General features: G+C 36.8%; 1 protein-coding gene across 4 annotated transcripts in view; it reads right to left on the reverse strand.

Moving 5' to 3' along the window:
• LOC135218291 (integrin alpha-PS2-like) overlaps positions 1 to 12,788 on the reverse strand; it is a 620,750-nt gene that overhangs the window by 93,620 nt on the left and 514,342 nt on the right. For all 4 annotated transcript variants that reach the window (XM_064254504.1, XM_064254506.1, XM_064254503.1 and 1 more), the window contains exon 6: positions 2,500 to 2,548. In XM_064254504.1, the coding sequence (XP_064110574.1) occupies positions 2,500 to 2,548 (49 nt within the window). The remainder of the gene's footprint in view (positions 1 to 2,499; positions 2,549 to 12,788) is intronic.

Here is a 12,788-nt window from a genome sequence, read left to right on the forward strand (position 1 = left end):
TAAACTATTTCCACCAATTGCCGAAATGACTACTCAAAAATCCGCTTGGTAGTAATTGCCGAGAAAAACGAGGAAAAAAAGTACTCTTACAAAGGCCAAAGGAAACCATTTATCATTTATGAAAAATGGCCACAGCTGGAAAATTGGCGCCGTATCAAAGATGAAACCGTGAAAGCCAAACCTCAAACGCTGCTGTTCGACCCACACGAAGAACGATGAATTATCCGACGTGTAACTATATAGCATTTCGGATACGACTTTCACGGACACCACCTTCGTCCTCGCTGGGTTTGGACCATGACGCTCCATGCTCACCTTCCCTCATAACCGGCAAATAGCAAAATCATAGTACACTTCATTTATGAAACATCCTCTCTCTCTCTCTCTCTCTCTCTCTCTCTTGTTACGTTTAAAACTGAACGGTGATGTGCCTGCCGACGATACACCTACTTCAGAATGCAGGATCATTGTTTATCACCAATTACTGGTGTAAAAGCCTATACCACTCACGTAACGATATTGAACCTGTGCAACTGATGCCGTCATAAAATGCTCAAGGCTTATCCTCTTTGAACAATGTCTTCAGAGAAAGTCTGGAAATAAACCAGATAACAAACAGTGCGGTGTCCAAGGAAAAACTCAGTACCTACCTGTAAGGGTCATCAGACGGAAATGGAAAAAAAAAAAAAAAAAAAAAAGTGTCAAGATAGAATGGGCAGAGGGAGTGGGTGCTATCTGGAGTTACCCAACCGCGGTCACCTCTGACCTCTCTCTCTCTCTCTCTCTCTCTCTCTCTCTCTCTCTCTCTCTCTCTCACATATTTCCTAATTATCATCATCGGAATTCCAGCATCGTATCTTCCCCTTGCAATACTCATACAGACTCTACATAATACACACGGGTTTGAAGGCAGCTACGATGATTCCGAATACCAATCAAAAAACTATCTGCCAAGTTTTAAACAAACATTCATTGTTATGACTTCCATAGTCTCAGTTCTAACCAGGCGTCCTTCAAACGCAATAATTTCCACATTCTAATTGGATATCCAATAAAAAAAAAAAAAAAAGATCTAGTTCGTGATCATTCTCTCACTCGCTCGAACGCACGAGTAATAAAAAGAACAAGAGAGAGAGAGAGAGAGAGAGAGAGAGAGAGAGAGAGAGAGAGAGAGAGAGGGCACAAAAAGGGTTAATATTCCCAATGCAATCCAACCTGATTTCTCACCAGAAATTGTTTTCACGTGACTCTTGGAGTGATTTGTGACCTAGCTCGCTCACGCGTTCCTTCGGCACGAATTTGACCCATGACAAATGTTTAAAATATTAGTCTCTCTCTCTCTCTCTCTCTCTCTCTCTCTCTCTCTCTCTCTCTCTAACAGATAGTTCGTTAAGACGCCAAGTGACCTGCTCTCACAAGACCTCACAGGTCACTGGAACCTGCTCTGTTTTGCTTTGTTCGGCAAAAGAAGAAAATTCATTAAAGTACACTTTCCAAGTTCCATTTCATAAGTGATAATTAACATAAGAAAGATTGCCATATTTTCAGTAGATCATTTCTATATCATGCCGCTACATTTGACTGTCATTCATTCCAGTCGCGCTTAATTCATTTAGATTTAATTCATTTAGATAAACCTGAAGTTACTGGTCTTAATCATAAGCATCACTTGTCCTAATCATAGGCATCATAGAAAAATAAACCCGTACTGAAAGATTATGAAGCCACTCATCAAAGAACGATAAATTCTTTGGAATACAAAAATATAGTCAACACAAAACCTCATACTTTAGCAAGTAAAATTTCTTGGCTTTGCATTACGAAGAAAAATAATTGCTGCTTATCGAGATAAGAGCACAAAATCATCCAAAGTAAATCATTAAATTATGGATCCTAACTTTACCCATTTAAGGGTATAAAAAAATGCCTGTCCTATTTTCATGACCCTAACTATAAAAATATCTGACTTTCAGAACTTATAATACCAGTCGTTCGTGTATCTATCTATCTATCTATCTATCTATATATATATATATATATATATATATATATATATATATATATATATATATATATATATATATATATATATATATATATATATATACATATATATTTATATATGTGTGTATGTAAATATATACATACATATGTGTATACACACATACCACGCATACATAATTATATATATACATATATGCACAGATCTGCGTGCACACTAGCATAAAATAAGCACAATTTACTATTCAGGGTAAAAATTTAAGATAATTCCTTGAGGGTTATTTGTACACGGCATGTTTCCTTATTTAGACAGTATTAGTACAAAACATGACATAAATATGAATATCCAAAGCAACAGAAAATCAAAATGAGCAGGTAAGCAATACAAACCCATTATGGACCATCAAAGCTTAAATAAAATAGAATTCGGCGATGAATAGCACCAGTGCTATCTATACGCGCAAAACAGAAATGAAATAAATGCTGTAGTAGTATTACCTTGCCAGTAATAAGCTCCCGGAGCCCCGATGAACATGCGCGAACTATCCTGTAAGAAAACATGAAAGTCTTTAATATTTTCCTCGCCATGGAGAGAAAACTGTACAAATTCTGCTTCACAAAACAATTTTCAAAACTATCTAAATGACTTCAAATATATTCTAATAATAAATCCCGTAATCTGACTGTAACTCTGATTTGAAATTGACACTTAAAAATACAAATGATAAACATATCAGAAATGATTAAGAAAAGAATGATGAAAAAATAAAAAAAATTATATAAGATATCTATAAATATCACTGACAATCAGTGAATGGGATAAACCCCTTCATTACAATAAAGCACATATCTGCGGATAAAATTGCTCCAATCGACGACTAGTCTCTCATCACAATTACATGGGAATATTACTTTCGCCTGTTTCTGGACAATTCCATTTGCACTACACCCATCACGAACAGTAGGTATTTATTATTCGACACAAAACGACTCAAGGGAAGGAAGCTTGCTCTCTCGTCACAGGCCAATGTTGAGTCTCGAACTGGGCGAAGACAGAGTATTTGGACAGGTTCTCTCAAAATCAAGAGTGCCTCTGTTGACTTTGGGTCATCGCTAGGAGGGTTTTGAAGAGGAGTTTGGAAAGAACTGGACTTGGTTGTCGGCACTACATTATTCCCAAGAAAAAAATGCTTATAAGTGTACTTGGGAAAGAGGAAATGTACTGGAAAAATAGTTATATGTTATTACATAAGGAGATTTCCCACTGAGACATTACCACTAGAAAATACTTGATCCATACAGAACTGAGCAGTCTGATACTGCTGGATTCCTCTGTAGGTATGGTTCTTATTTTGTGTGTGTGTGTGTGTGTGTTTCACATACACTTAATAAACTGGTGCTTTTTTACTCATTCTCTTCCTTCCTCCCTCAGTGATCTGACAGCACTGATACTAAACCTTACATTCTTATTATATTAAAGGTTATTAGTTCTTCAGCTATGGTAAACGGTTTCTATAGAAGAGGACCACTCCAAACCAAGCCACTAATCTCAAGTCTTGGATAGTGACAAAACCTTCCACTGTCTTGATTAGATTTTTCTTACTTAAGAAAAGTCTAAGAAGACATTTAACAGCTTATTCCTTTTTTCCATCAAGTATTATCCAGCAAGCCGATTCCATGCCCGGGTAAAAGAGGAGGGTTGAACGTTGGGCTAATGCCCTTCCTTGTAAAAAACATATTGTTACGGAAACTTTCAACAGACCTAATTCGGACAGATCCTTTGTTGATGACAATGCGAGAACTGCATTATTGAAATGGAAAACACCGCCAAAATTAGGCACTTGGAATGTGCTTAGTCTATACATAGAGCAAAATATGTTCAAACACTCTTCAGTGAGGTTAGGAAGTATCAGTTAGATAACTGCTCTGAAGGAGACAAGATGGACTGGAATTGGTGAGTGTAAGAAAGATGGTTATAAAATCCTATATATTGGCAGAGATGCTGGTATCCACAGGGGTGGAGTGGGCTTTTTTGGACAAAGCAAATGATTTAACTGTCAGTAATAGTAGCATATTCCCCCACAGAAGTGAGTGATGATGATGAAAAAGATGATTTTTATGAAAAGCTCCGGGAGGTTGTAGAACAAACACCAAAGCATGATGTAATAGTAGTATTGGGTGACTTTAATGCTAAGATTGGACTTGAAGTAGATGTATTGGGCCCAGGAATTGGGAGACATAGTGCCCATGAGGTTAATAATGAGAATGGAATAAGGATTGCTTCATTTGCCAACTCCAATAGGATGCTTGGACGCGGCAAAAAATTTCCCCACGAAGAAATTCATTAATGGTATTACAATCAAATTGATTGCATACTTCTACATCACTAATTCACAAGTTCAGAGAGGGATGTGAGTAGTTCCAGAGGAGCTGACTGTGACTCAGACCTTAACTTAGTGACTGCCAGACTTAAGTTCAAGTTGGATATGAAAAGGAACAGTAGGAATGAAAGAGAGAAATGTTTGACATGATAAGCTCAAAGAAGAGCCATGTAGGATGGAATACCAAGTAGAAATTAGAAATTAGAAACAGAGAACCTCAGGGAGTAAAGAAAGGCAGCAACGAGAATAAACTGAAGAAAGAGGAGAGCGATGCACTTATAAGGAACCGGATGACATGGACAAAAACATGAGAAATAGTAGGATACAGGAAGGCTATAGGGGTATCAGGAAAATAAAGAATGGACACCAAGGAAGAAGCAGAAGACTGAAAGATGCCAATGGAAGTATTATAGTGCTGTTAAATCAAGAAGACCCAGTAAATCCGTTTTGAAGGGAGACATTTGCAGACATCAGATTTGGGGGTGGAGGAACCGATGCTGATAGATGTGAAGAATGCAATCAATAGCCTGAAGAATAATAAGGCACTTGGTTTAGATAACATACCAGTATGGCTCCTTAAGAATGGTCGCAAGATGTTATACTCAGACATCTTTGGGCTTATAATAATGATCTGGGGAACAGAAGAGAAGCCACCAACATGGGCAATGGGCAACATTATTCCTATATATAAAAAGGGAAAGATAAGACAGACCGCGCTAATTATAGAAGGATTACACTTCTGCCAACCTGCTATAAGGTATTAGCCAAAATCATAAGATAAATTAGAACCTTACAAGAGAAAGCATTACGCAAATGTGGATCAGAAAAGGATGATCAACAACTAGACATATAATAGAAAAACACTGGGAGTATAATAGATATGTGGCAGGTTTTTGGAGAATTTAAACATGCATATGATAGCACCCTTAGACCATCAATGTGAAATATTATGAAAGAATTTGGCATACCAGAAAAGCTACAAGAATAGTAAGATGTGTCCAGGTGGGAAGGAAAAAGATGGAATAATTTGCGATCAAAATAAGTTTAAGACAGGGATGCCTTCAACCTCCAATGTTGTCTAATATAATTTTAGAGAAAATAATGTGGAGTACCGAGGATGTCGAGGGTGGGGTCATCTTGGTAGATACAGATGCCAAAGTCCTTGCATTTGCTGATGACATTGTATTATTAGGTACATATATACAAAATACAGAACATTTGTATATACCATTCAAAGAAGCTGCTGCCAGAGTGGAGTTAGGGATCAGTGACAGTAAAACCAAATGATGAGATTGTCAAGGAAAAACCAAGAACAACAGCAACAACAAGAATATTTAAGAAGTATGTTAACATCCAGATATGAGATGGAGAGAGAGAGGTTCTTGCTTGAATTACAGCAGGGAACAGATGCCTGTTCAGTCTACATCATCTTTTCAAGAGAAGAAACATCACAAGGTCTACCAAATGAAGAATTGACAACACCACTACATGTCCAGTAGTACTGCTTGGTTGTCAGACCTGGACGCTGACTAAATGTCAAGAACAGAGACTACTGGTTTTTTTAAAACAACATTTTGCATAGAATAACAAACAGGTCTCATTCACGATACAAATGAAGGTGTTTGGAGAAGAATGCACAACGAAGAAATAAGAGATTTAACCAGACACCCACTAATAACTGGCTATCTAAGACTGTATGGAGAAGAATGGTGGGGAGACCGAGGATGAGACGGAAAGAGAATGTGTTCAGAGACCTGAGGGAATTGGCAGTGGAGGAGGAGGAGGAGGATCCTGAGCATAACTGGAGAGATGCAACACTCAACTGGGAAATGAAGTAGGTTTAGTGCAAGCGGCCATGTCACCAAGAGGCCCGAGAACCACTGGAGTCTTTTCTTTACCTTCACCTCGATCTTCATATTAAAACCCCCATTACTATCCTTCCTTCAGTTACAGTGGCTATTCTGCTTCACGTGGTAAGTCTCATCCATCAAAATGACGAGTCTATTCAGACTTTTTTTTTATTAACATTTCCATATATTCTCACTATTACTTTTACCCGTATATAATGTTACAGTTACCATCCTTATGTTTGTCTTTAAGCGTGACATAACATTTTCATTGCTTTTCATTCCTTTGCTGGCTGGGGTTGCTCAGCAAAATCGAGGACCTGAGTACTCTAACCATCACCATTGTCGTGTGATATACTGAATATTACAGGAATCTTTGTAGACTTCATGGTACTATAATTGACCTTGCAGTACAATACTGCCTGCGGCTTTGAACTTACGGCAAAGCGCGCAGGCAATGCATTTAAGAAACAAGTACCCAGCTTCCCACAGGACCAGTTATTTTAAAAGTTAGATGATACATACTATTATTGACTGTTCTGTGTTTATGTGTTGATTGGTGATATCAATGCTCATCGTGGGGTATAGTTGAAATCTGGTTGAGCAATTTATAAATGACGCCAAGCACCACTCTGGTAATTGCTTGGAGCCAGGAGTCACCAGTTCCTTTTGTAACCAGTACTGACTGTCCTCCAATTCTTTACTCAATACAAATGGCCGCGATGTCCCTGATGTGAGCAATTCCTATGAAAAATCTCAAGCAGATTGGAATAGAATTATGAGTGATCTTTCACGTCTGAATTACTTAGGGAAGTTGAGACTGCTGCTCCTCTAGATAATAGTTTTGCAAATATATGTTTTGTCAACTTAATAATAAGCGGAATTCCTTATATTTTTTTTAATAAATTATAATAAAGACAGCCTGGATCAGTGATGATATGGCATTGTCTTTGGGAAAGAAATATATCTGGCTTGACATGGTTGATGGCTGCCTTATCTATTGACTGACTGTAAGTTATCTAGCGTGACAACTAAGAGTCACTGACCTATATATTGCTCTGTCTGTGTTCCTTATTACTTATTAATTTTCATTTCAAGCAAATTAGTACAATTTGACTAAAAAAGAATCCTTTTTTTGGTACAACTCAGTAATATAAATGGTGGGCTACATTCACATCTGCATTTTTTTATATAGACACAAAACCATAAGGCTCTGTAATTCAAAAAGTACAGAACCTGAATTCGATGGTTGTATGCATGAGTGTATATGTCATGTGTGTATAATTGACAAGGTCACACACAATATATATATATATATATATACATATATATATATATATATTGAATAACTTAATCACGAAATATATACGTGATGCTATGTATAAATAAAGTTAATGCCACGGAGGAAAATAAAGAAACCAGAGCTGCCGAGATCTTTCGGCCTTAAAGGTAAAGGGTCGTTAAGACCGAAAGATCTCGGCAGTTCTCGTTTTTTTCATTTTCCTCCGTGGCATACCTTTATATATATATATATATATATATATATATATATATATATATATATATATATATATATATATATGTGTGTGGTGTGTGTGTGTGTGTGTGTGTGTGTGTGTGTGTGTGTATGTGTGTAAATATATAATTTACTTTAGAAGTGTTGGGCTCCGGAGGGTGTTATTCTTGCGTTCCTCTGCAAGTTTTTTAGAACGGGCCTAAAACCCCAATGCCCATATGTAAGCAAACGCGCGCGGGCACACACACAGACACACACACAAGGGTGCATCCACACTTCTCGCAGTAAAACTGTAGTTCCAACGACACTTTGGCATAATATCGCTTACACATGACAAACAGTCTGAATGAATGTGAATGACTTTCTGGTTTTCGTAATACCACCTCCTTCAGTTATCCAGTAATTGGTAAAGATCCGTTCTTCACTTACAGACACTGGCACGTTTCAACTATTTGTGTTATATATATATATATATATATATATATATATATATATATATATATATATATATATATATACGAGTATATATATATATATATATATATATATATATATATATATATATATATATATATATATATATATATATAAGCGATATGTTTCTGACGAGTGTATGACATTTTGCTGCAATGGGGATGCACCTTAAGCGTATATGTACGTGTTTGCGTGTGCTTCCCGATCATCTTCGATATCATATTCAACGCAAATTCTTCGTCAAATTTCTTCAGTGTGTACGAAAGGTGATGTCGGTAAAGTTTCTCTCTCTCCTCTCTCTCTCTCTCTCTCGCTCTACTCTCTCTCTCTCCTCTCTCTCTCTCTCCTCAAAATAGAAAGCACCAACCAAATTTTAGATGTTTATCCTTATATATCTTATTTGTATTAAGTACCTTGGACGATTGCTATTCGCACTGAAATGATACGCCGTCAATAAACGATTAGTCTTATTCTGAAATACAATGCTACGCATTACAAATGAAGACACGCGAAATATTGTATTTCAAACATACGACTCCAAATCTGCGCTCAATCAAGAGCTAAGAAGCGCAGACTCAGACTAGTTGTTACGCCTAGTAGTTGAGAATCAATCGGTAGACAAATCATTCATCAAATAGATGTCACAACAGCAGTTATCGACATAATTCACCTTTACCGAAATTTTATTCAGAAAACCTGCATTTAAAATTGTAATTCTCACAGTACTAAGTACGGCGTATTATCCATGAAAAGTCTTTGAACTGATTGATAAAACGGATATTCAGTACAATGTTATAAATAATTGTATGTGGTAACTCGCTCAAAATATTCTTTTAAAAAAATGAAGATATAAAAAAACATATATATACGGCTGTTATCATCATAAAAGGCGGCAAATCGAAATCATCTTAAGATTTTCTTTTTCTTATAAAGAAGAAGAAAACGTCAGGCAGACTAAAAGGCAGACTATAAACACTATCCCGCCTATGTAAACAGATCTGGTATTTTGGTAACGTTCCAAACATGTTGCTTTAAGATCACCGTCCATATCCACAGACCCATCAGTCTCCTTTCAATATCTCCTTCAGACAAGGCCACTGACAGCTAAAAGGGCGCACGAGATGAGCTTCAAAAGATGTTACATACTTCAGGATTCTTTCAGCTTGTCGTTTCGCTCTGTATCGTGGAAGTCCGACCTTGATTTGTAGAACTACACAACGAATGAATATTCACACAGCGATGTTCTTCCACGTTGCCTCTGTACATAATAAACATGAAGTCAGTAGAGTGCACGAACAATCGAGCACTTTCATCTATGTCGAGCTGATACACGTGCAAAAAAAAGCATGCGCTTTCACGTGTAGCCCCACGTCATTCAGCACGTTCTGTGACGCCCTTCGCGACGTCTTGCAAGGGTCTCCAAAGGATATAAAGGAGTATTAAATCAACTTGGAAACGCTCAATTTCTCAGCTATTTACTGGTGTCACTCTGTGAACAAGTAGAGGCACTTTCCACTTTTCATAAACATCCGAATCAATAAAGTATGAAGGAAATTGCATGGCAGGTATACAGACAAATATAAGATATTCAAACCTAATCATTTCTCTTTCCCTCCCCCTCTCCTTAGCCACAATTATTTATGCAATATTCAGTACAGACAGTCTCTTTTCTTTCTTTTTATACATTTCATTTCCATAAAATAAAATAAAATGACTTCAAGAGAAAAATGGCTGCACTCATTGCCTACCTGCTCAAGCCTCCTAAGGGCACCGTCATGCGACACAAAATGGCACAAATTCAATAGATTTCAACGCCTTTACCTTTGGATAACCCACTAACACAATTCATAGCTCTGCTTCGACTCCCTTTGACACCAGAGATATCTATTTCAGACACTGTATGAGCGTTTCTTTTTCACACGCAACTCTCAATTTGATCTACCTTCGTGGCCAGCTTTTGACCTCCTTATCTTACAAACTTCACAGCAAATTGTAGTCTTATATGTCTGAGCATTTCACACCTGGCAACTTCGGTGCCGTCATTTACAAATGTGGGCATCATCTTCAAATCGTCCGACTCCCCTAAACGCTTGACTGCCTCAGCCCATTCACAATACTCAACAATAGCAGCCTGCATAATACCCCGGGTTTCAATGAATTTCATTACAGCTGACATTTTTCAACCTAAACTTATCTTAGAAAACTCTTGTCATGTATCACCAATAAATATGATACTATCACTCTTACCGGATTTTCTTTCGTGTAGTTTTCATATAGTTCACTCAGTTGCTCCCGATTCTAACCATTTCTCTCGCCTGCCTCGTCAATCAGTCGGAAAGATAATCTAAGCCTTTTTAAAGAACTCTTCCGTTGGACTTGGATGTTCCATTGGCATTCGTCTAAATCTTCTCAGTCTTTATGACTGGCTCATTTCTGTCCTAAAGCTCGACTAACATTGTACCACCTTCCTGAAATTATCTTTTCTCAAACAAGACCCTTCTTGAATGCTTGAGTTGGCCCTCACATTTTCTCTCAGACTTATACCAGACCTGAGTTTTTCTTGATATAACATTGAATGGATTTTTAACTTTCTCCCGGGTCTCCTTGCATATTTCCTTCAACATATTCAACATTGCCTTCCATTATGCTCCAGATAATTCTCTCTCTCTCTCTCTCTCTCTCTCTCTCTCTCTCTCTCTCTCTCTTATATATATATACTTTTATATTATAATATATATATATATATATTATATATATATATATATATGATAGATATATATATATATATATATATCTATATCTATCATATAATACATATATAATATAATATATATATATATATATAGGAATAATAATACTATAGATATATCCATGTTTACATATATCAGACATTTTAAATACAATGTAATAACCAGTAATATTGCTTTTGATTTTGCACCTATTCAGTCCTATCAAGGCCTAACAGAAAACCCCAAACGGGAGAGGAGGAACTGGAGTAGGGTCGAGATCCAGTGAAACAAAATGTCCATATTTCACTTCTGAAGTATGACTAAGTTCCTTGTTTCGATCGATCGATCGAGAGAGAGAGAGAGACAGAGATATTTTGGGATACCTTTGTCAAGCTATAACGGTCGGTATCTCAAACATTTATCCTTTCCTTCTAGTACATCCAATGAACAAATAATCCCCGCTGTTTAGGCTTTCTCTGAATCGAATGCCAATTCATCTAGCAATAGGTGGTAAAATGCCACAAGGCGTGATCCGACCTCCAGCATACTTGGAACACGTGCAAGATTTTCCCCGTGCGCATAAGTTGTAAACATCATATTCATAACTTTTAATGTAAATTAAAATGTGCTACAGTCTACGGTCAAATAGAGCCTTGTTTCACCAACGATAATTAAAACAAATATGCTATATTCTATTAGAGGTAATTTTTCTGTATTGTTTAACATGCACATTATTTATTTTTTACATTTTCATTCTAATAAATAAATCATAAATATCCTATCCTAAAATTCCTGAATCTTAACTCACCGTGATACACCTTTTTCAGACCTTTTTAGGCTCTTCCATACACCTTTCCTGACCCCCCCAAACAACAGAAAAAGTATTTTGCAGTCTTACTCCCCGAATAAGCGTAAAAAGATCTAAAATTGAAAAGGGCACACTGAACGAACGCCATTTATTGCAACAGAATCAGATTATAAAGGGGAGAATCGTCGTGAATGCAGCAACGGAGGAAACAAACACGACGTTAACGTGAATCAGGCGACATATTAAACTTTCCTTTTCGTGTTGGAAGTTTCTTTAGCTATTGGCTAAATACCACTTGGATATCCTCTCCTGGGGAGGTCACGGGGACGGACATTGTAACCTACTTAAGAGCAGTTTTTTTTTTTTTGTTAGGGAAGAGGCTTCCTCAACAAAATTGAAATCATGTACATATAACTAAACGAGTATGTACTTATATATGTAGATGCACACATACACACACACATATATATGTGTGTGTGTTCAGATATATTTTTTTTATAGTTTAACCAGACCACTGAGTTAATATTAACTCTCCTATGGTTGGCCTCAGATATTTCTTATGAGAAACTTTCCATTTAAACTATTTTTTCGTTAGTTCCCTACATTCAATTTCCTTATGGCGTTAATAGAACAGATGCTGCCACGCAAGCTAAAGTGATCATAAATCAATCAATCAATCGCTGCTAAATAAAGTCCACCATATTCCTTCGTCAATTCTGAAGCAACACAAGCAAAATTTATATCAATGGTAATTCCACTGACCTCTTGAAACGAAATATTCTCTTCCACACATATTGTAGAGTTCAACCCCATTCGTTTCTGACACCATATGCAGGACATTCATTTCCTATTACTCTCAAAATACCCATGACACATACTTGGAAATTTGATGATTTCGGTTCATGTTAGAATCTCCAGTTACCTCAAACCTTTCATGCATCGGAGAAAAAAAAAAGGATTTAACTGCTAGATAAAAGCTTCGACTGAACTTTTGCCCATTTATGCAGAAATATGACAAATATCACCAGTTAC

Source organism: Macrobrachium nipponense, chromosome 9 (genome assembly GCF_015104395.2).
Source record: "Macrobrachium nipponense isolate FS-2020 chromosome 9, ASM1510439v2, whole genome shotgun sequence".
Taxonomy (NCBI): Eukaryota; Metazoa; Arthropoda; class Malacostraca; order Decapoda; family Palaemonidae; genus Macrobrachium; species Macrobrachium nipponense.